Source organism: Salvelinus namaycush, chromosome 20, assembly GCF_016432855.1.
Source record: "Salvelinus namaycush isolate Seneca chromosome 20, SaNama_1.0, whole genome shotgun sequence".
Taxonomy (NCBI): Eukaryota; Metazoa; Chordata; class Actinopteri; order Salmoniformes; family Salmonidae; genus Salvelinus; species Salvelinus namaycush.
Genome location: NC_052326.1, coordinates 41,010,316 through 41,030,028, shown reverse-complemented (window position 1 = coordinate 41,030,028; position 19,713 = coordinate 41,010,316). Strand labels below are relative to the sequence as shown.

The following is a 19,713-nucleotide window of genomic DNA, read 5'->3' as shown; positions in this document are numbered from 1 at the left end:
GGAGGAGATAACTCTTTCCTGAACTTTTCCCCATGATGCTCTGAGGCAACAGGTTCATTGACTTGAGTTTCCTTATTTCAACTCATCATACTAACTTAACCTCAAGCTGCGGCAATTTAAAGATGATGTCATTGTGGTAGTGGGATAATGACATCCTGCAGGTGCACTCAATGAAACTATATGATGAATAGATAGTGTATTATAAAATATATTGTATTCTACTGTACATGGATTTGATACATTTATATGAATACGGTTGATGTTCTGTTTATGCATATTAAGTCATTTCCTATGCCCTTTCCTGCACACATGGATTATCCCAGTCTAACTAGTTGTTCTAATGTCTTTGATGAATATACATGCTGCATAACCTGTATAATCATTGTTAAACATGTACGTTGCTTTTTGCAGATACTTGGTTACTTTGACTATGCTTTCACGGCTATCTTTACTGTTGAGATCCTGTTGAAGGTAAATGGCCTGTGTCCGCCTCTTTGTGCTGTCAACTAACTGCCCCCCACAGTAACACTCCCAACGTCTGGTTGCCTTCCAGGTCCTAGGCTATGCAGATTATGTCTTCACTAGTATGTTTACATTTGAGATCATGTTGAAGGTAACCCCCGTTAATGATGACAGAGAGCCTTGTTGCATTCTCTCCTTGTGTGTCACCTGCTGCCACCACAGTACTACCTGCCTTGTTTTGTTTTCAGTTTCTATTCTTTGTCTTTTGACTCCATGGCACCTCTTTTAACTTTTAGATTGTCATCATTAGCTAACTCACGACTACTACTACACACACACTGACTAACACAAGAGTTGTTCAATTTCCACTAATCAACAAACTAATAATCCAGGAAGGAATCAGACACAAACTAACCCAGATTGGTGTCATCATGATTGTCATGCTTGAGTTGAAAAGGTTTTGGAATTTCGACCGACGACACAATTTTGTGTAACTTTCAAAAAATGTTGCAACTCTTTGTGCAAGGAAACAGCTATCATGGCACTGTTTAAGACATGTAGCTTTGACTGAAGTTGACCCAGAAGTCATTGGCGGAGTTTTGGAGGGTTTAAAAACAAACATCTAAGGCCATCTCCAGTCAAAGCCAACTACATCTCATACTGACTGACTGCTATTCAGATACTAAGCAATAAAAGAGGGGGCAAACCAACCATGTTCATGTGGAGCATGGGCTTTCCCCTGACTGACTGAGTGCATAGAAATGTAGTGTTTCCTCCAGAACCGTTAAGAGGGTAGACCTAACCTGCACAGTTCTGTCCAGGGTCGTATTCATTAGGGCAAACCGTAGCAACATGTTTTGCAACGGAAAGCGAAAACTAGAGTTTCTTATTGGACCAGTTCAGGTAGTCCTCCCTGTTTTGGTCCGTTTTTTTCCGTTTGGTGCCTAATGAACACGTCCCGGCTCAGCTTGGTCCTGCTGCATTAGCAGCACCCTGCGTTCTCTGTTACCATTCTCAGTTAGCTCTTTACTCCCTCCCTCGCTGTATGTTCTACTGGTCTCTACATTTACATGCACTCATGACGATGAACTTTACTTTTATGATTTGAACAAGACTTCCTTCTGCTGGGTTGTTTACTTCTCTGCCTGCTGAAGTCTGACATGTTTTAGTGGGAGCTGCTTTATTATCCCTTTATATTTGAGCTATTAAAGAACATGAAGGAATGTGCTTTAAGGGAAACGGCCATACATGAATGTGTCAGTAAGGTGATTCGGTTTTCCAATCGCTGGAGCGTTCGATCCTATAGTTCATCTGAGGTAGTAGACATAATATCTGTTCTCGCAGAGCGGCAATAAATTGCATGTTTTACTGCTGCGAGTGACCCTGTTATTAGCGGATTGGGAAATGAATGACTTGCTACTACATTCATGTACCAGTGTGCCGTGGGGTGGCGATGGTAGCTGCTAGCCTCCTGTTTTACTGCTCTGTCTGAGTCTGAGCCTGAGCCTGAGCCTGAGCCTGAGTCTGAGCCTGAGCTCGCCACCCTGAAATAGAGTGATCTACAAGAGTGTGGAATTATGTGGGTGTACGTGGGTGTGAGGGAGAGTGAGTGCTGTATTATTGCTGTTTCTACTCCTTTGTCTATTTGGGTGTGTCTGTCTTGTGGTGTACAACTGTTGTGTACTTCTCACTGGGGACACCATGTCATTTCAACGTGGAGAACTGGGTAGTATTTGGTTGAGACGATGAACAGTGAGATTACAACCTATATTTACCCACTCAAAAACACAGCCAAAAATGTGTTGAATTTCCAATGTGTTATCGCTATGCTTTCAACCATCTAAAAGCACAACCAAATTTCAAGATTTCCACAGACCTGCGACGACCTGTTATCTTTGACATGCACACTTTAAATGATTACATAAGAAGAACTTTATAGTTGCAGTAACCACAAAATGTGGCCATGGATGTGTTACTCATTTTAAGGTTGTATGTTACATTAGTTTGTAAGGTAGCCTTTTCCTGTATTACACAAGTAATATTGAATTGTGTTTGGTTGACAACGTAACCAAATATCAACATTTAAAGCAGATGTATCTGCTTAGATTGTTCCATTTGAGCCACTGGCTTAAATCCCATTCTTTAACTTTAACTTTTGGTTGAGTTGGAGACGTGAATCCAACATATCATTTGTTAGCTTGTCGACAAGTTAATAGGCTATTTATTTTATTTCAAAGTGATATTCAATTGTGTTTGTTAGTCAATGGAGCCAAAGATCAACATTTGAAGGAGATGTATCTTCTGCTTGGATCGTTCCACTTAGTCTGGCTTTAATTCCAGTTTGTTTGATTACTTTCACTTAGTCTGGCCTTAATTCCAGTTTGTTTGATTACTTTCACTTAGTCTGGCTTTAATTCCAGTTTGTTTGATTACTTCACTTAGTCTGGCTTTAATTCCAGTTTGTTTGATTACTTTCACTTAGTCTTGCTTTAATTCCAGTTTGTTTGATTACTTTCTTCATATCCAAGGTATTTTCCACGTAGATTCCACATCACAATATGTTGATAAATTACGTTAAAACAACGTTGATTCAACCAGTTTGTGCCCAGTGGGTTGTGTGTATGTCTCTGTGTTTATGTTAATGTGTGTATTTCTTAGTGTCTGATACCCCTCTAACTAACTGTGCCCTTCCCATCAGATGACCACATACGGGGCGTTCCTCCATAAAGGGGCGTTCTGTAGGAACACCTTCAACCTGCTGGATCTGCTGGTGGTGGGGGTCTCCCTGGTCTCCTTCTGCATCCAGTCAGTACCTGCTGCTACCCTCCGCCCACACTATTTTCTTTCTTTCTCTCTCCCTCCCTCTCGCTCTCTCTCTCTATCTCTCTCTCTCTCTCTGTCTCACTTTTTCTCTCTCTATCTCTCTCTCTCTCTCTCTCTCTCTCTCTCTCTCTGTCTCACGTTTTCTCTCTCTCACACTCTGCTATCTGTCTCTTCATCATATTCCTCACCCATTCTCCCTCTCTCTCTGTTTCTTCTCTCTTGCACACTGTCCTAACACATCATTTTTAATTGATATGGTCCAGTTAGATATGGCAGTGAATGGTTGTATTTAGAGAGTGCGAGTTTGTTTCTGACAGTGAGTTCCTGTGATGACATTTAGGTCCTCTGCCATCTCAGTGGTGAAGATTCTGAGGGTCCTGCGTGTGCTTCGGCCCCTGAGGGCTATCAACAGAGCCAAAGGTCTCAAGGTAGACTGTAAACCTCCTACTCTTTCTCTTTATGTATCATATTACTTGCCACAGTATTGGTAGAACAATTACAGTAAACTTGTGATAGTTTGTTACAAAAACCTGTGCCGTGCGACAGGTAAAAAAAGTAATAGTTCCCGTAACTGTATCGTTACTATAGCTCCTTGTCTTCTTTGACATATATTGACCTTTCATCAATGTAATGCCATCTTACCGTTCAATGACTGCTAACATTTTAACTTTGACCCTTGCAGCACGTAGTCCAGTGTGTGTTTGTGGCCATCAGGACCATCGGTAACATCATGATCGTCACCACGCTGCTGCAGTTCATGTTTGCCTGCATAGGAGTACAGCTCTTTAAGGTCAGCACAGTAACACTGGTTCTAAGATCAGTACTATAACACTATCGTAACAGCACTGTCAGCGCTGTAACACTGGTTCTAAGATCAGTACTATAACACTACGTAACAGCACTGTCAGCGCCATAACACTGGTTCTAAGATCAGTACTATAACACTACGTAACAGCACTGTCAGCGCCATAACACTGGTTCTAAGATCAGTACTATAACACTACCGTAACAACACTGTCAGCGCTGTAACACTGGTTCTAAGATCAGTACTATAACACTACCGTAACAGCACTGTCAGAGCCGTAACACTGGTTCTAAGATCAGTACTATAACACTACCGTAACAACACTGTCAGCGCTGTAACACTGGTTCTAAGATCAGTACTATAACACTACCGTAACAACACTGTCAGCGCTGTAACACTGGTTCTAAGATCAGTACTATAACACTACGTAACAGCACTGTCAGAGCCATAACACTGGTTCTAAGATCAGTACTATAACACTACCGTAACAGCACTGTCAGAGCCGTAACACTGGTTCTAAGATCAGTACTATAACACTACCGTAACAACACTGTCAGCGCTGTAACACTGGTTCTAAGATCAGTACTATAACACTACCGTAACAGCACTGTCAGCGCCATAACACTGGTTCTAAGATCAGTACTATAACACTACCGTAACAACACTGTCAGCGCTGTAACACTGGTTCTAAGATCAGTACTATAACACTACGTAACAGCACTGTCAGCGTGGTAACACTGGTTCTAAGATCAGTACTATAACACTACCGTAACAACACTGTCAGCGCTGTAACACTGGTTCTAAGATCAGTACTATAACACTACCGTAACAACACTGTCAGCGCTGTAACACTGGTTCTAAGATCAGTACTATAACACTACGTAACAACACTGTCAGCGCCGTAACACTGGTTCTAAGATCAGTACTATAACACTACCGTAACAACACTGTCAGCGCTGTAACACTGGTTCTAAGATCAGTACTATAACACTACGTAACAGCACTGTCAGCGCCATAACACTGGTTCTAAGATCAGTACTATAACACTACCGTAACAGCACTGTCAGCGCCATAACACTGGTTCTAAGATCAGTACTATAACACTACCGTAACAACACTGTCAGCGCTGTAACACTGGTTCTAAGATCAGTACTATAACACTACGTAACAACACTGTCAGCGCCATAACACTGGTTCTAAGATCAGTACTATAACACTACCGTAACAACACTGTCAGCGCTGTAACACTGGTTCTAAGATCAGTACTATAACACTACGTAACAACACTGTCAGCGCCATAACACTGGTTCTAAGATCAGTACTATAACACTACCGTAACAGCACTGTCAGAGCCGTAACACTGGTTCTAAGATCAGTACTATAACACTACTGTAACAACACTGTCAGCGCTGTAACACTGGTTCTAAGATCAGTACTATAACACTACCGTAACAACACTGTCAGCGCTGTAACACTGGTTCTAAGATCAGTACTATAACACTACTGTAACAGCACTGTCAGCGCCATAACACTGGTTCTAAGATCAGTACTATAACACTACCGTAACAACACTGTCAGCGCTGTAACACTGGTTCTAAGATCAGTACTATAACACTACGTAACAGCACTGTCAGCGCCATAACACTGGTTCTAAGATCAGTACTATAACACTACCGTAACAACACTGTCAGCGCTGTAACACTGGTTCTAAGATCAGTACTATAACACTACGTAACAGCACTGTCAGCGTGGTAACACTGGTTCTAAGATCAGTACTATAATACTACCGTAACAACACTGTCAGCGCTGTAACACTGGTTCTAAGATCAGTACTATAACACTACCGTAACAACACTGTCAGCGCTGTAACACTGGTTCTAAGATCAGTACTATACCACTACCGTAACAACACTGTCAGCGCTGTAACACTGGTTCTAAGATCAGTACTATAACACTACCGTAACAACACTGTCAGCGCCATAACACTGGTTCTAAGATCAGTACTATAACACTACCGTAACAACACTGTCAGCGCTGTAACACTGGTTCTAAGATCAGTACTATAACACTACCGTAACAGCACTGTCAGAGCCGTAACACTGGTTCTAAGATCAGTACTATAACACTACTGTAACAACACTGTCAGCGCTGTAACACTGGTTCTAAGATCAGTACTATAACACTACCGTAACAACACTGTCAGCGCCATAACACTGGTTCTAAGATCAGTACTATAACACTACCGTAACAGCACTGTCAGAGCCGTAACACTGGTTCTAAGATCAGTACTATAACACTACCGTAACAACACTGTCAGCGCTGTAACACTGGTTCTAAGATCAGTACTATAACACTACGTAACAGCACTGTCAGAGCCATAACACTGGTTCTAAGATCAGTACTATAACACTACCGTAACAGCACTGTCAGAGCCGTAACACTGGTTCTAAGATCAGTACTATAACACTACCGTAACAACACTGTCAGCGCTGTAACACTGGTTCTAAGATCAGTACTATAACACTACCGTAACAGCACTGTCAGCGCCATAACACTGGTTCTAAGATCAGTACTATAACACTACCGTAACAACACTGTCAGCGCTGTAACACTGGTTCTAAGATCAGTACTATAACACTACGTAACAGCACTGTCAGCGTGGTAACACTGGTTCTAAGATCAGTACTATAACACTACCGTAACAACACTGTCAGCGCTGTAACACTGGTTCTAAGATCAGTACTATAACACTACCGTAACAACACTGTCAGCGCTGTAACACTGGTTCTAAGATCAGTACTATAACACTACGTAACAACACTGTCAGCGCCGTAACACTGGTTCTAAGATCAGTACTATAACACTACGTAACAGCACTGTCAGCGCCATAACACTGGTTCTAAGATCAGTACTATAACACTACCGTAACAACACTGTCAGCGCTGTAACACTGGTTCTAAGATCAGTACTATAACACTACGTAACAGCACTGTCAGCGTGGTAACACTGGTTCTAAGATCAGTACTATAACACTACCGTAACAACACTGTCAGCGCTGTAACACTGGTTCTAAGATCAGTACTATAACACTACCGTAACAACACTGTCAGCGCTGTAACACTGGTTCTAAGATCAGTACTATACCACTACCGTAACAACACTGTCAGCGCTGTAACACTGGTTCTAAGATCAGTACTATAACACTACCGTAACAACACTGTCAGCGCCGTAACACTGGTTCTAAGATCAGTACTATAACACTACCGTAACAACACTGTCAGCGCTGTAACACTGGTTCTAAGATCAGTACTATAACACTACCGTAACAGCACTGTCAGAGCCGTACCACTGGTTCTAAGATCAGTACTATAACACTACTGTAACAACACTGTCAGTGCTGTAACACTGGTTCTAAGATCAGTACTATAACACTACCGTAACAACACTGTCAGCGCCATAACACTGGTTCTAAGATCAGTACTATAACACTACCGTAACAGCACTGTCAGAGCCGTAACACTGGTTCTAAGATCAGTACTATAACACTACTGTAACAACACTGTCAGCGCTGTAACACTGGTTCTAAGATCAGTACTATAACACTACCGTAACAGCACTGTCAGAGCTGTAACACTGGTTCTAAGATCAGTACTATAACACTACGTAACAGCACTGTCAGCGCCATAACACTGGTTCTAAGATCAGTACTATAACACTACCGTAACAACACTGTCAGCGCTGTAACACTGGTTCTAAGATCAGTACTATAACACTACGTAACAGCACTGTCAGCGTGGTAACACTGGTTCTAAGATCAGTACTATAACACTACCGTAACAACACTGTCAGCGCTGTAACACTGGTTCTAAGATCAGTACTATAACACTACCGTAACAACACTGTCAGCGCTGTAACACTGGTTCTAAGATCAGTACTATACCACTACCGTAACAACACTGTCAGCGCTGTAACACTGGTTCTAAGATCAGTACTATAACACTACCGTAACAACACTGTCAGCGCCATAACACTGGTTCTAAGATCAGTACTATAACACTACCGTAACAACACTGTCAGCGCTGTAACACTGGTTCTAAGATCAGTACTATAACACTACCATAACAGCACTGTCAGAGCCGTACCACTGGTTCTAAGATCAGTACTATAACACTACTGTAACAACACTGTCAGCGCTGTAACACTGGTTCTAAGATCAGTACTATAACACTACCGTAACAACACTGTCAGCGCCATAACACTGGTTCTAAGATCAGTACTATAACACTACCGTAACAGCACTGTCAGAGCCGTAACACTGGTTCTAAGATCAGTACTATAACACTACTGTAACAACACTGTCAGCGCTGTAACACTGGTTCTAAGATCAGTACTATAACACTACCGTAACAGCACTGTCAGAGCTGTAACACTGGTTCTAAGATCAGTACTATAACACTACTGTAACAACACTGTCAGCGCTGTAACACTGGTTCTAAGATCAGTACTATAACACTACTGTAACAACACTGTCAGCGCTGTAACACTGGTTCTAAGATCAGTACTATAACACTACTGTAACAACACTGTCAGCGCTGTAACACTGGTTCTAAGATCAGTACTATAACACTACCGTAACAACACTGTCAGCGCTGTAACACTGGTTCTAAGATCAGTACTATAACACTACGTAACAACACTGTCAGCGCCATAACACTGGTTCTAAGATCAGTACTATAACACTACCGTAACAACACTGTCAGCGCTGTAACACTGGTTCTAAGATCAGTACTATAACACTACGTAACAACACTGTCAGCGCCATAACACTGGTTCTAAGATCAGTACTATAACACTACCGTAACAGCACTGTCAGAGCCGTAACACTGGTTCTAAGATCAGTACTATAACACTACTGTAACAACACTGTCAGCGCTGTAACACTGGTTCTAAGATCAGTACTATAACACTACCGTAACAACACTGTCAGCGCTGTAACACTGGTTCTTAGATCAGTACTATAACACTACTGTAACAGCACTGTCAGCGCCATAACACTGGTTCTAAGATCAGTACTATAACACTACCGTAACAACACTGTCAGCGCTGTAACACTGGTTCTAAGATCAGTACTATAACACTACGTAACAGCACTGTCAGCGCCATAACACTGGTTCTAAGATCAGTACTATAACACTACCGTAACAACACTGTCAGCGCTGTAACACTGGTTCTAAGATCAGTACTATAACACTACGTAACAGCACTGTCAGCGTGGTAACACTGGTTCTAAGATCAGTACTATAACACTACCGTAACAACACTGTCAGCGCTGTAACACTGGTTCTAAGATCAGTACTATAACACTACCGTAACAACACTGTCAGCGCTGCAACACTGGTTCTAAGATCAGTACTATAACACTACCGTAACAACACTGTCAGCGCTGTAACACTGGTTCTAAGATCAGTACTATAACACTACCGTAACAACACTGTCAGCGCTGTAACACTGGTTCTAAGATCAGTACTATAACACTACCGTAACAGCACTGTCAGCGCTGTAACACTGGTTCTAAGATCAGTACTATAACACTACGTAACAGCACTGTCAGCGCCATAACACTGGTTCTAAGATCAGTACTATAACACTACCGTAACAACACTGTCAGCGCCATAACACTGGTTCTAAGATCAGTACTATAACACTACCGTAACAGCACTGTCAGAGCCGTAACACTGGTTCTAAGATCAGTACTATAACACTACTGTAACAACACTGTCAGCGCTGTAACACTGGTTCTAAGATCAGTACTATAACACTACCGTAACAGCACTGTCAGAGCCGTAACACTGGTTCTAAGATCAGTACTATAACACTACCGTAACAACACTGTCAGCGCTGTAACACTGGTTCTAAGATCAGTACTATAACACTACTGTAACAACACTGTCAGCGCTGTAACACTGGTTCTAAGATCAGTACTATAACACTACTGTAACAACACTGTCAGCGCTGTAACACTGGTTCTAAGATCAGTACTATAACACTACCGTAACAACACTGTCAGCGCTGTAACACTGGTTCTAAGATCAGTACTATAACACTACCGTAACAACACTGTCAGCGCTGTAACACTGGTTCTAAGATCAGTACTATAACACTACCGTAACAACACTGTCAGCGCTGTAACACTGGTTCTAAGATCAGTACTATAACACTACCGTAACAACACTGTCAGCGCCGTAACACTGGTTCTAAGATCAGTACTATAACACTACCGTAACAACACTGTCAGCGCCTTAACACTGGTTCTAAGATCAGTACTATAACACTACCGTAACAACACTGTCAGCGCTGTAACACTGGTTCTAAGATCAGTACTATAACACTACCGTAACAGCACTGTCAGCGCCATAACACTGGTTCTAAGATCAGTACTATAACACTACCGTAACAACACTGTCAGCGCCATAACACTGGTTCTAAGATCAGTACTATAACACTACTGTAACAACACTGTCAGCGCTGTAACACTGGTTCTAAGATCAGTACTATAACACTACCGTAACAGCACTGTCAGCGCCATAACACTGGTTCTAAGATCAGTACTATAACACTACGTAACAACACTGTCAGCGCCATAACACTGGTTCTAAGATCAGTACTATAACACTACCGTAACAACACTGTCAGCACCATAACACTGGTTCTAAGATCAGTACTATAACACTACTGTAACAACACTGTCAGCGCTGTAACACTGGTTCTAAGATCAGTACTATAACACTACCGTAACAACACTGTCAGCGCTGTAACACTGGTTCTAAGATCAGTACTATAACACTACCGTAACAACACTGTCAGCGCTGTAACACTGGTTCTAAGATCAGTACTATAACACTACCGTAACAACACTGTCAGCGCTGTAACACTGGTTCTAAGATCAGTACTATAACACTACCGTAACAACACTGTCAGCGCTGTAACACTGGTTCTAAGATCAGTACTATAACACTACTGTAACAACACTGTCAGCGCTGTAACACTGGTTCTAAGATCAGTACTATAACACTACTGTAACAACACTGTCAGCGCTGTAACACTGGTTCTAAGATCAGTACTATAACACTACTGTAACAACACTGTCAGCGCTGTAACACTGGTTCTAAGATCAGTACTATAACACTACCGTAACAACACTGTCAGAGCCGTAACACTGGTTCTAAGATCAGTACTATAACACTACTGTAACAACACTGTCAGCGCTGTAACACTGGTTCTAAGATCAGTACTATAACACTACCGTAACAGCACTGTCAGAGCTGTAACACTGGTTCTAAGATCAGTACTATAACACTACTGTAACAACACTGTCAGCGCTGTAACACTGGTTCTAAGATCAGTACTATAACACTACTGTAACAACACTGTCAGCGCTGTAACACTGGTTCTAAGATCAGTACTATAACACTACTGTAACAACACTGTCAGCGCTGTAACACTGGTTCTAAGATCAGTACTATAACACTACCGTAACAACACTGTCAGCGCTGTAACACTGGTTCTAAGATCAGTACTATAACACTACGTAACAACACTGTCAGCGCCATAACACTGGTTCTAAGATCAGTACTATAACACTACCGTAACAACACTGTCAGCGCTGTAACACTGGTTCTAAGATCAGTACTATAACACTACGTAACAACACTGTCAGCGCCATAACACTGGTTCTAAGATCAGTACTATAACACTACCGTAACAGCACTGTCAGAGCCGTAACACTGGTTCTAAGATCAGTACTATAACACTACTGTAACAACACTGTCAGCGCTGTAACACTGGTTCTAAGATCAGTACTATAACACTACCGTAACAACACTGTCAGCGCTGTAACACTGGTTCTTAGATCAGTACTATAACACTACTGTAACAGCACTGTCAGCGCCATAACACTGGTTCTAAGATCAGTACTATAACACTACCGTAACAACACTGTCAGCGCTGTAACACTGGTTCTAAGATCAGTACTATAACACTACGTAACAGCACTGTCAGCGCCATAACACTGGTTCTAAGATCAGTACTATAACACTACCGTAACAACACTGTCAGCGCTGTAACACTGGTTCTAAGATCAGTACTATAACACTACGTAACAGCACTGTCAGCGTGGTAACACTGGTTCTAAGATCAGTACTATAACACTACCGTAACAACACTGTCAGCGCTGTAACACTGGTTCTAAGATCAGTACTATAACACTACCGTAACAACACTGTCAGCGCTGCAACACTGGTTCTAAGATCAGTACTATAACACTACCGTAACAACACTGTCAGCGCTGTAACACTGGTTCTAAGATCAGTACTATAACACTACCGTAACAACACTGTCAGCGCTGTAACACTGGTTCTAAGATCAGTACTATAACACTACCGTAACAGCACTGTCAGCGCTGTAACACTGGTTCTAAGATCAGTACTATAACACTACGTAACAGCACTGTCAGCGCCATAACACTGGTTCTAAGATCAGTACTATAACACTACCGTAACAACACTGTCAGCGCCATAACACTGGTTCTAAGATCAGTACTATAACACTACCGTAACAGCACTGTCAGAGCCGTAACACTGGTTCTAAGATCAGTACTATAACACTACTGTAACAACACTGTCAGCGCTGTAACACTGGTTCTAAGATCAGTACTATAACACTACCGTAACAGCACTGTCAGAGCCGTAACACTGGTTCTAAGATCAGTACTATAACACTACCGTAACAACACTGTCAGCGCTGTAACACTGGTTCTAAGATCAGTACTATAACACTACCGTAACAACACTGTCAGCGCTGTAACACTGGTTCTAAGATCAGTACTATAACACTACTGTAACAACACTGTCAGCGCTGTAACACTGGTTCTAAGATCAGTACTATAACACTACCGTAACAACACTGTCAGCGCTGTAACACTGGTTCTAAGATCAGTACTATAACACTACCGTAACAACACTGTCAGCGCTGTAACACTGGTTCTAAGATCAGTACTATAACACTACCGTAACAACACTGTCAGCGCTGTAACACTGGTTCTAAGATCAGTACTATAACACTACCGTAACAACACTGTCAGCGCTGTAACACTGGTTCTAAGATCAGTACTATAACACTACCGTAACAACACTGTCAGCGCCATAACACTGGTTCTAAGATCAGTACTATAACACTACCGTAACAACACTGTCAGCGCTGTAACACTGGTTCTAAGATCAGTACTATAACACTACCGTAACAGCACTGTCAGCGCTGTAACACTGGTTCTAAGATCACTACTATTACACTACCGTAACAACACTGTCAGCGCCATAACACTGGTTCTAAGATCAGTACTATAACACTACTGTAACAACACTGTCAGCGCTGTAACACTGGTTCTAAGATCAGTACTATAACACTACCGTAACAGCACTGTCAGCGCCATAACACTGGTTCTAAGATCAGTACTATAACACTACGTAACAGCACTGTCAGCGCCATAACACTGGTTCTAAGATCAGTACTATAACACTACCGTAACAACACTGTCAGCGCCATAACACTGGTTCTAAGATCAGTACTATAACACTACCGTAACAACACTGTCAGCGCTGTAACACTGGTTCTAAGATCAGTACTATAACACTACCGTAACAACACTGTCAGCGCTGTAACACTGGTTCTAAGATCAGTACTATAACACTACCGTAACAACACTGTCAGCGCTGTAACACTGGTTCTAAGATCAGTACTATAACACTACCGTAACAACACTGTCAGCGCTGTAACACTGGTTCTAAGATCAGTACTATAACACTACTGTAACAACACTGTCAGCGCTGTAACACTGGTTCTAAGATCAGTACTATAACACTACTGTAACAACACTGTCAGCGCTGTAACACTGGTTCTAAGATCAGTACTATAACACTACTGTAACAACACTGTCAGCGCTGTAACACTGGTTCTAAGATCAGTACTATAACACTACCGTAACAACACTGTCAGCGCTGTAACACTGGTTCTAAGATCAGTACTATAACACTACCGTAACAACACTGTCAGCGCTGTAACACTGGTTCTAAGATCAGTACTATAACACTACCGTAACAACACTGTCAGCGCTGTAACACTGGTTCTAAGATCAGTACTATAACACTACTGTAACAACACTGTCAGCGCTGTAACACCAAATTGGAAGAAAACTGACTGAAACGGGGGATCACTGAAACCCATCCAATATGAAATGCTTGTTTTTGTTTTCCGTTGCTAAACATTTTGCTATGGTGTGTCCTAATGAATTAGACCCTTGTGTGTAGACACTATCCCAGACAATGAAGATGTGTGTGTTTGCTTCACAGGGGAAGTTTTACCGCTGTACAGACGAAGCCAAGTCCAGCCCAGACGAATGCAAGTCAGTAGCTTTTGATACATTTGTCCATCTATAGCTACATAGTAAACTGACACCAGTCATATTGTACCATAAATACTTTCATTTACTCTACAGTATGTGTTCTTTAGTATCTTGTGAGTTGAGCATGTTGCCCATAGACATACATATTCACAACATCCACAATATTCATATTGTTAATATATTGTACATCATAGGCCTAACCCTATATCCTGACCTCTGACCTCTAACCTCCCAGGGGCACCTACATCCATTTTAAGGACGGGGACGTGAACCAGCCGGCCATCCAAAAGAGAGTGTGGCACAACAGCGAGTTCAACTTTGACAACGTGCTGATGGCCATGATGGCTCTTTTCACCGTGTCTACCTTCGAGGGCTGGCCTTCGTAAGACACACTCTCATAATATATACTCAAATACAATATTAAACACGTTCATATTTTTGTGTATAAAAAATAACAATTAAACAAAAATGTCTTCTCTCTCTCTCTATCTGCTCTCCTCTCCCTCTCCCTCTCTCTCCTCTCTCTGTCTCTCCTATCTCTCTATCTCTCTCTCTCCGATCTCTCTCTCTCTCTCTCCTATTTCTCTCCTCTCTCTGTCTCTCCTATCTCTCTCTCTCTTTCTCCTCTCGGTCTCTCCTATCTCTCTCCTCTCCCTCTCTCTCTCTCTCTCTCAGGTTGCTCTACAAGGCCATAGACTCTAACAGGGAGAACCTGGGTCCCATCTACAACTACCGCATCGAGATCTCCATCTTCTTCATCATCTACATCATCATCATCGCTTTCTTCATGATGAACATCTTCGTCGGCTTCGTCATCGTCACCTTCCAGGAGCAAGGAGAGAAAGAGTACAAGAACTGTGAGCTTGATAAGAACCAGGTCAGTTCATGTGTGTGTGTGTGTTTAGAAGAACAAAACATGTGTGTGTGTGTGTGTGTTTAGAAGAACAAAACATGTGTGTGTGTGTGTTTAGAAGAACAAAACATGTGTGTGTGTGTGTTTAGAAGAACAAAACATGTGTGTGTGTTTAGAAGAACAAAACATGTGTGTGTGTGTGTGTTTAGAAGAACAAAACATGTGTGTGTGTGTGTTTAGAAGAACAAAACATGTGTGTGTGTTTAGAAGAACAAAACATGTGTGTGTGTGTGTGTGTGTTTAGAAGAACAAAACATGTGTGTGTGTGTGTGTGTGTGTGTTTAGAAGAACAAAACATGTGTGTGTGTGTGTGTTTAGAAGAACAAAACATGTGTGTGTGTGTTTAGAAGAACAAAACATGTGTGTGTGTGTTTAGAAGACCAAAACATGTGTGTGTGTGGGTGTGTGCGTGCGTGTGCATCTGTACGTGTGTGTTCATGTGGTGTTTATGTGTGTTTATGAGTTTTGTGGCACTACAAGTTTAGTCTGCTCATCCTTCCCCACACTAAGGTTCTCAGTGTGTTGCTATGCAGTTTGTGTGTATACCAGGGTTTCCATTAGGAAAATATGCCTCCAGACATTTGACCAGCAGCATTTAAATGTAACTGACATTTGATAAATGTACCGGACCCATATGCGTTGGGTGCGTAACCTGATTATGACTGCTCAGAGTGACAGAAATCACATTCAGATTATAGTCTTTCATATTAACAGAGGATGCAATGATATCCGGTTCTTCTTACCAAATTCTGATGCGTACTTTGAACATGTTAGAATAACTGTTCTCACAGCCGATAAGACGAGTAACAAACAGCAAAATCACTACCTATGTCAATCTACTATCCCTCATAGTAGAAAAGTTGACCTATTCTATTGATCAGCTTGGAGAGAAAGAAATAGTCTGTTCCAAACAGACTCTGACTGTGAGATGATAGATCCCAAATTCATACAACCAGTAAGCCGAGGCTACAAAAATAAAAAACGTTAAAAAGCAATGAGTCTGATGCAACAGATCAGATCGTTTAGCTTAAAACATTGATCAACTATTATTTCTTCACATTATGAGTGCAGCAACGTGCACAAGGCAGTAGGCTAGGCGCAAATGTTTGTTCCATAATGCAATTCATGGGAAAACACGGTTGTCAAAACGCACCTGCGAGCGGTTTCATGTGACAGAGATAAAAATATCTGTTTGAAATGTAGAAAGAGGGGAGATGAAATATGCAACAACTAGCATGGGTTGTTAATATGACTAGGGTTGTGCCTTTGTCTACTGGACAATGAAAGAAAGATTATATAAAATAATTGCCTCCACGGATATGGTCTGTTTTTGGCTACTTTGAAGAAAGGTAAGACATGCCTCATAATATGTACTGTAGTATGAAGGCTGCCTTCCATTACCAATGCATTTGCTGTTTGAGATGCTGCAGCAGCAGCTCCCACACTGTCTGACAGATTTCACGCTTAAAGGCTCAGTATCTGTATGCTGTACGCATGTGAGAAATAAGATACATAACAAGTATACTGTACACACGAGCCAGTTTAATTCCACAAAATTATACAGTGCATTCGGAAAGTGTTCCTTCACTTTGTCCACATTTTGATACGTTACAGCCTTATTCTAAAATGGATAAAATTATTATTTTTCCTCATTAATCTACATATAATAACCCATAATGACAAAGTGAAAACAGGTTTTATATAAAAAATATATATAAAAAAATTAAAACAGAACTACCTTATTTACATAAGTATTCAGACACTTTACTCAGTACTTTGTTGAAGCACCTTTGTTAGCGATTACAGCCTCGAGTCTTCTTGGTTATTTTATTTAGCGGCTTTTCAAAATGTTTATTGGCCAAAAGCCGGTTATTACCAGCTAACAGAAATCCTGGTGTATACTATACTGTGTGTACAGGTATGCAATGAATAACTGTGTGGCTTCTCTCTACAGCGGCAGTGTGTGGAGTATGCCCTGAAGGCCCGTCCGTTGAGGAGGTACATCCCTAAGAACCCCTACCAGTATAAGTTCTGGTACGTGGTCAACTCCACAGGGTTTGAGTACATCATGTTCGTCCTCATCATGCTCAACACGCTCTGCCTGGCTGTGCAGGTAAGAAGAAGCTCAACCCAACCCATTCAGAGGCCGTAGTCTTGTCGTAACATTTGTTATTATACTCCGGTTATTAGAAATAAAAAACCTTGATTGTTCTCCTTCCCTCCCTCTCTATCGCTCTATCTCGCTCTCCATCTCTCTCTATCTCCCTCTCCATCTCTCTCTCTAACTCCCTCTCTATCGCTCTATCTCGCTCTCCATCTCTCTCTCTATCTCCCTCTCCATCTCTCTCTCTATCTCCCTCTCTATCGCTCTATCTCGCTCTCCATCTCTCTCTCTATCTCCCTCTCCATCTCTCTCTCTATCTCCCTCTCTATCGCTCTATCTCGCTCTCCATCTCTCTCTCTATCTCCCTCTCCATCTCTCTCTCCATCTCGCTCTCCATCTCTCTCTCTATCTCGCTCTCCATCTCTCTCTCTATCTCGCTCTCCATCTCTCTCTCTATCTCCCTCTCCATCTCTCTCTCCATCTCGCTCTCCATCTCTCTCTCTATCTCCCTCTCCATCTCTCTCTCCATCTCGCTCTCCATCTCTCTCTCTATCTCCCTCTCCATCTCTCTCTCTGTCTCCCTCTCCATCTCTCTCTCTGTCTCGCTCTCCATCTCTCTCTCTGTCTCCCTCTCCATCTCTCCATCTCTCTATCTCCCTCTCCATCTCTCTCTCTGTGTCCCTCTCCATCTCTCCATCTATCTCCCTCTCCATCTCTCCATCTCTCTCTCTGTGTCCCTCTCCATCTCTCCATCTATCTCCCTCTCCATCTCTCCATCTCTCTCTATCTCCCTCTTCATCTCTCCATCTCTCTCTCTATCTCCATCTCTCTATCTCCCTCTCCATCTTTCCACCTATCTCCCTCTCCATCCCTCTCTCTATCTCCCTCTATCTCTCTCTCTATCTCCCTCTCCTGTAGCACTATGGCCAGTCTGCAACATTTAACTATGTGATGGACATCCTCAACATGGTCTTCACTGCTGTTTTCACTGCAGAGATGGTGCTCAAACTCATCGCCTTCAAACCTCGGGTAAGGACACACACACAAACACACACCCCCAGACACACACACACACACACACACAAATGCATGCATCTGTGCACACAGACGAACACACACACACATACATATTCGTGCATTTCCCGTCTCACATAGATCCCCATTTGTCTATTTTGTGGGTGTATTGTCTGTGGCTGTTATGTTTGTAGGTGTCTTTGGTTATTGTGTGTACAGTACAGTACCTTCATTTGTTGGTTGTTGACTTGTTTACACCCTGCCCTACCCCTTCCTGCTCCTCCCTACCCCCTACTGTACCTACACACAGCTTTGTGTTGAGAAGAAGGACAGGGACCCAGTAAGAGACTGAGTGGTGTGGTGCAGTGCCTAGAGACAGGACTCTCTCTCTCTCTCTCTCTCTCTCTCTCTCTCTCTCTCTCTCTCTCTCTCTCTCTCTCTCTCTCTCTCCAACTCTTTTCTCTCTCTCTCTCAATCTCTGTATCTCTCTCTCTCTGTCTCTCTCTCTGTCTCTTTGTGACTACTAGTGCATACCTGGGAACACTAACCAGTGACCTAGCTAACTTTCTAATACCTTAACATTTAGAGTTCAGTAATTCTATCAACGTGTTTTATTGCATACTGTCATTTACAATAAAGTTGTACAGTGGAATAGATGCATTAAACATGCAGATAACATTTGAAAGTAACTGAAATGACACCAGTAGCCCAGTATTAACCTCACCACCTAACCACTGCCTACTCCCCTGACCTCACTCAGGGGTATTTTGGGGACGCCTGGAATGTGTTCGACGCCCTGGTGGTGATGGGCAGCATAGTAGACATTGTGCTCAGTGAGATTGATGTAAGTAAGCCCCACCCAACCCTCCTTGGCCCCGCCCCTGATCTGTCCCGTCTGATCTGTCCCCGGTCATCTGTCCTCCCTCTATGTATCTATGTTCTGGGGTGTGTTCAAGAGGGTGTACCGTTACAGAACGTTTAGATAGAAAAGTATTGTGTAGAACAGATATGACTGTCAGATAGAATAGGCAATTGTATTAGCTTTATTTGTTACATTTCTATCTGCGACATGCTGGACGTTTTACCTCACTGAATGCACCCGCTGGTCTTTGGTTATATGGCCTGCTGTTTCTGCT

The 19,713-nt window shown here is 42.3% G+C and overlaps 1 protein-coding gene across 1 annotated transcript in view; it reads left to right on the top strand.

Moving 5' to 3' along the window:
• LOC120065363 (voltage-dependent L-type calcium channel subunit alpha-1D-like) overlaps nt 1-19,713 on the top strand; it is a 138,363-nt gene that overhangs the window by 82,040 nt on the left and 36,610 nt on the right. Inside the window, exons 21-29 of the mRNA XM_039016296.1 lie at nt 412-471; nt 3,161-3,267; nt 3,626-3,713; nt 3,968-4,075; nt 14,494-14,546; nt 14,782-14,928; nt 15,222-15,423; nt 17,414-17,572; nt 18,482-18,592. Coding sequence (XP_038872224.1) covers nt 412-471; nt 3,161-3,267; nt 3,626-3,713; nt 3,968-4,075; nt 14,494-14,546; nt 14,782-14,928; nt 15,222-15,423; nt 17,414-17,572; nt 18,482-18,592 — 1,035 coding nt within the window. The remainder of the gene's footprint in view (nt 1-411; nt 472-3,160; nt 3,268-3,625; nt 3,714-3,967; nt 4,076-14,493; nt 14,547-14,781; nt 14,929-15,221; nt 15,424-17,413; nt 17,573-18,481; nt 18,593-19,713) is intronic.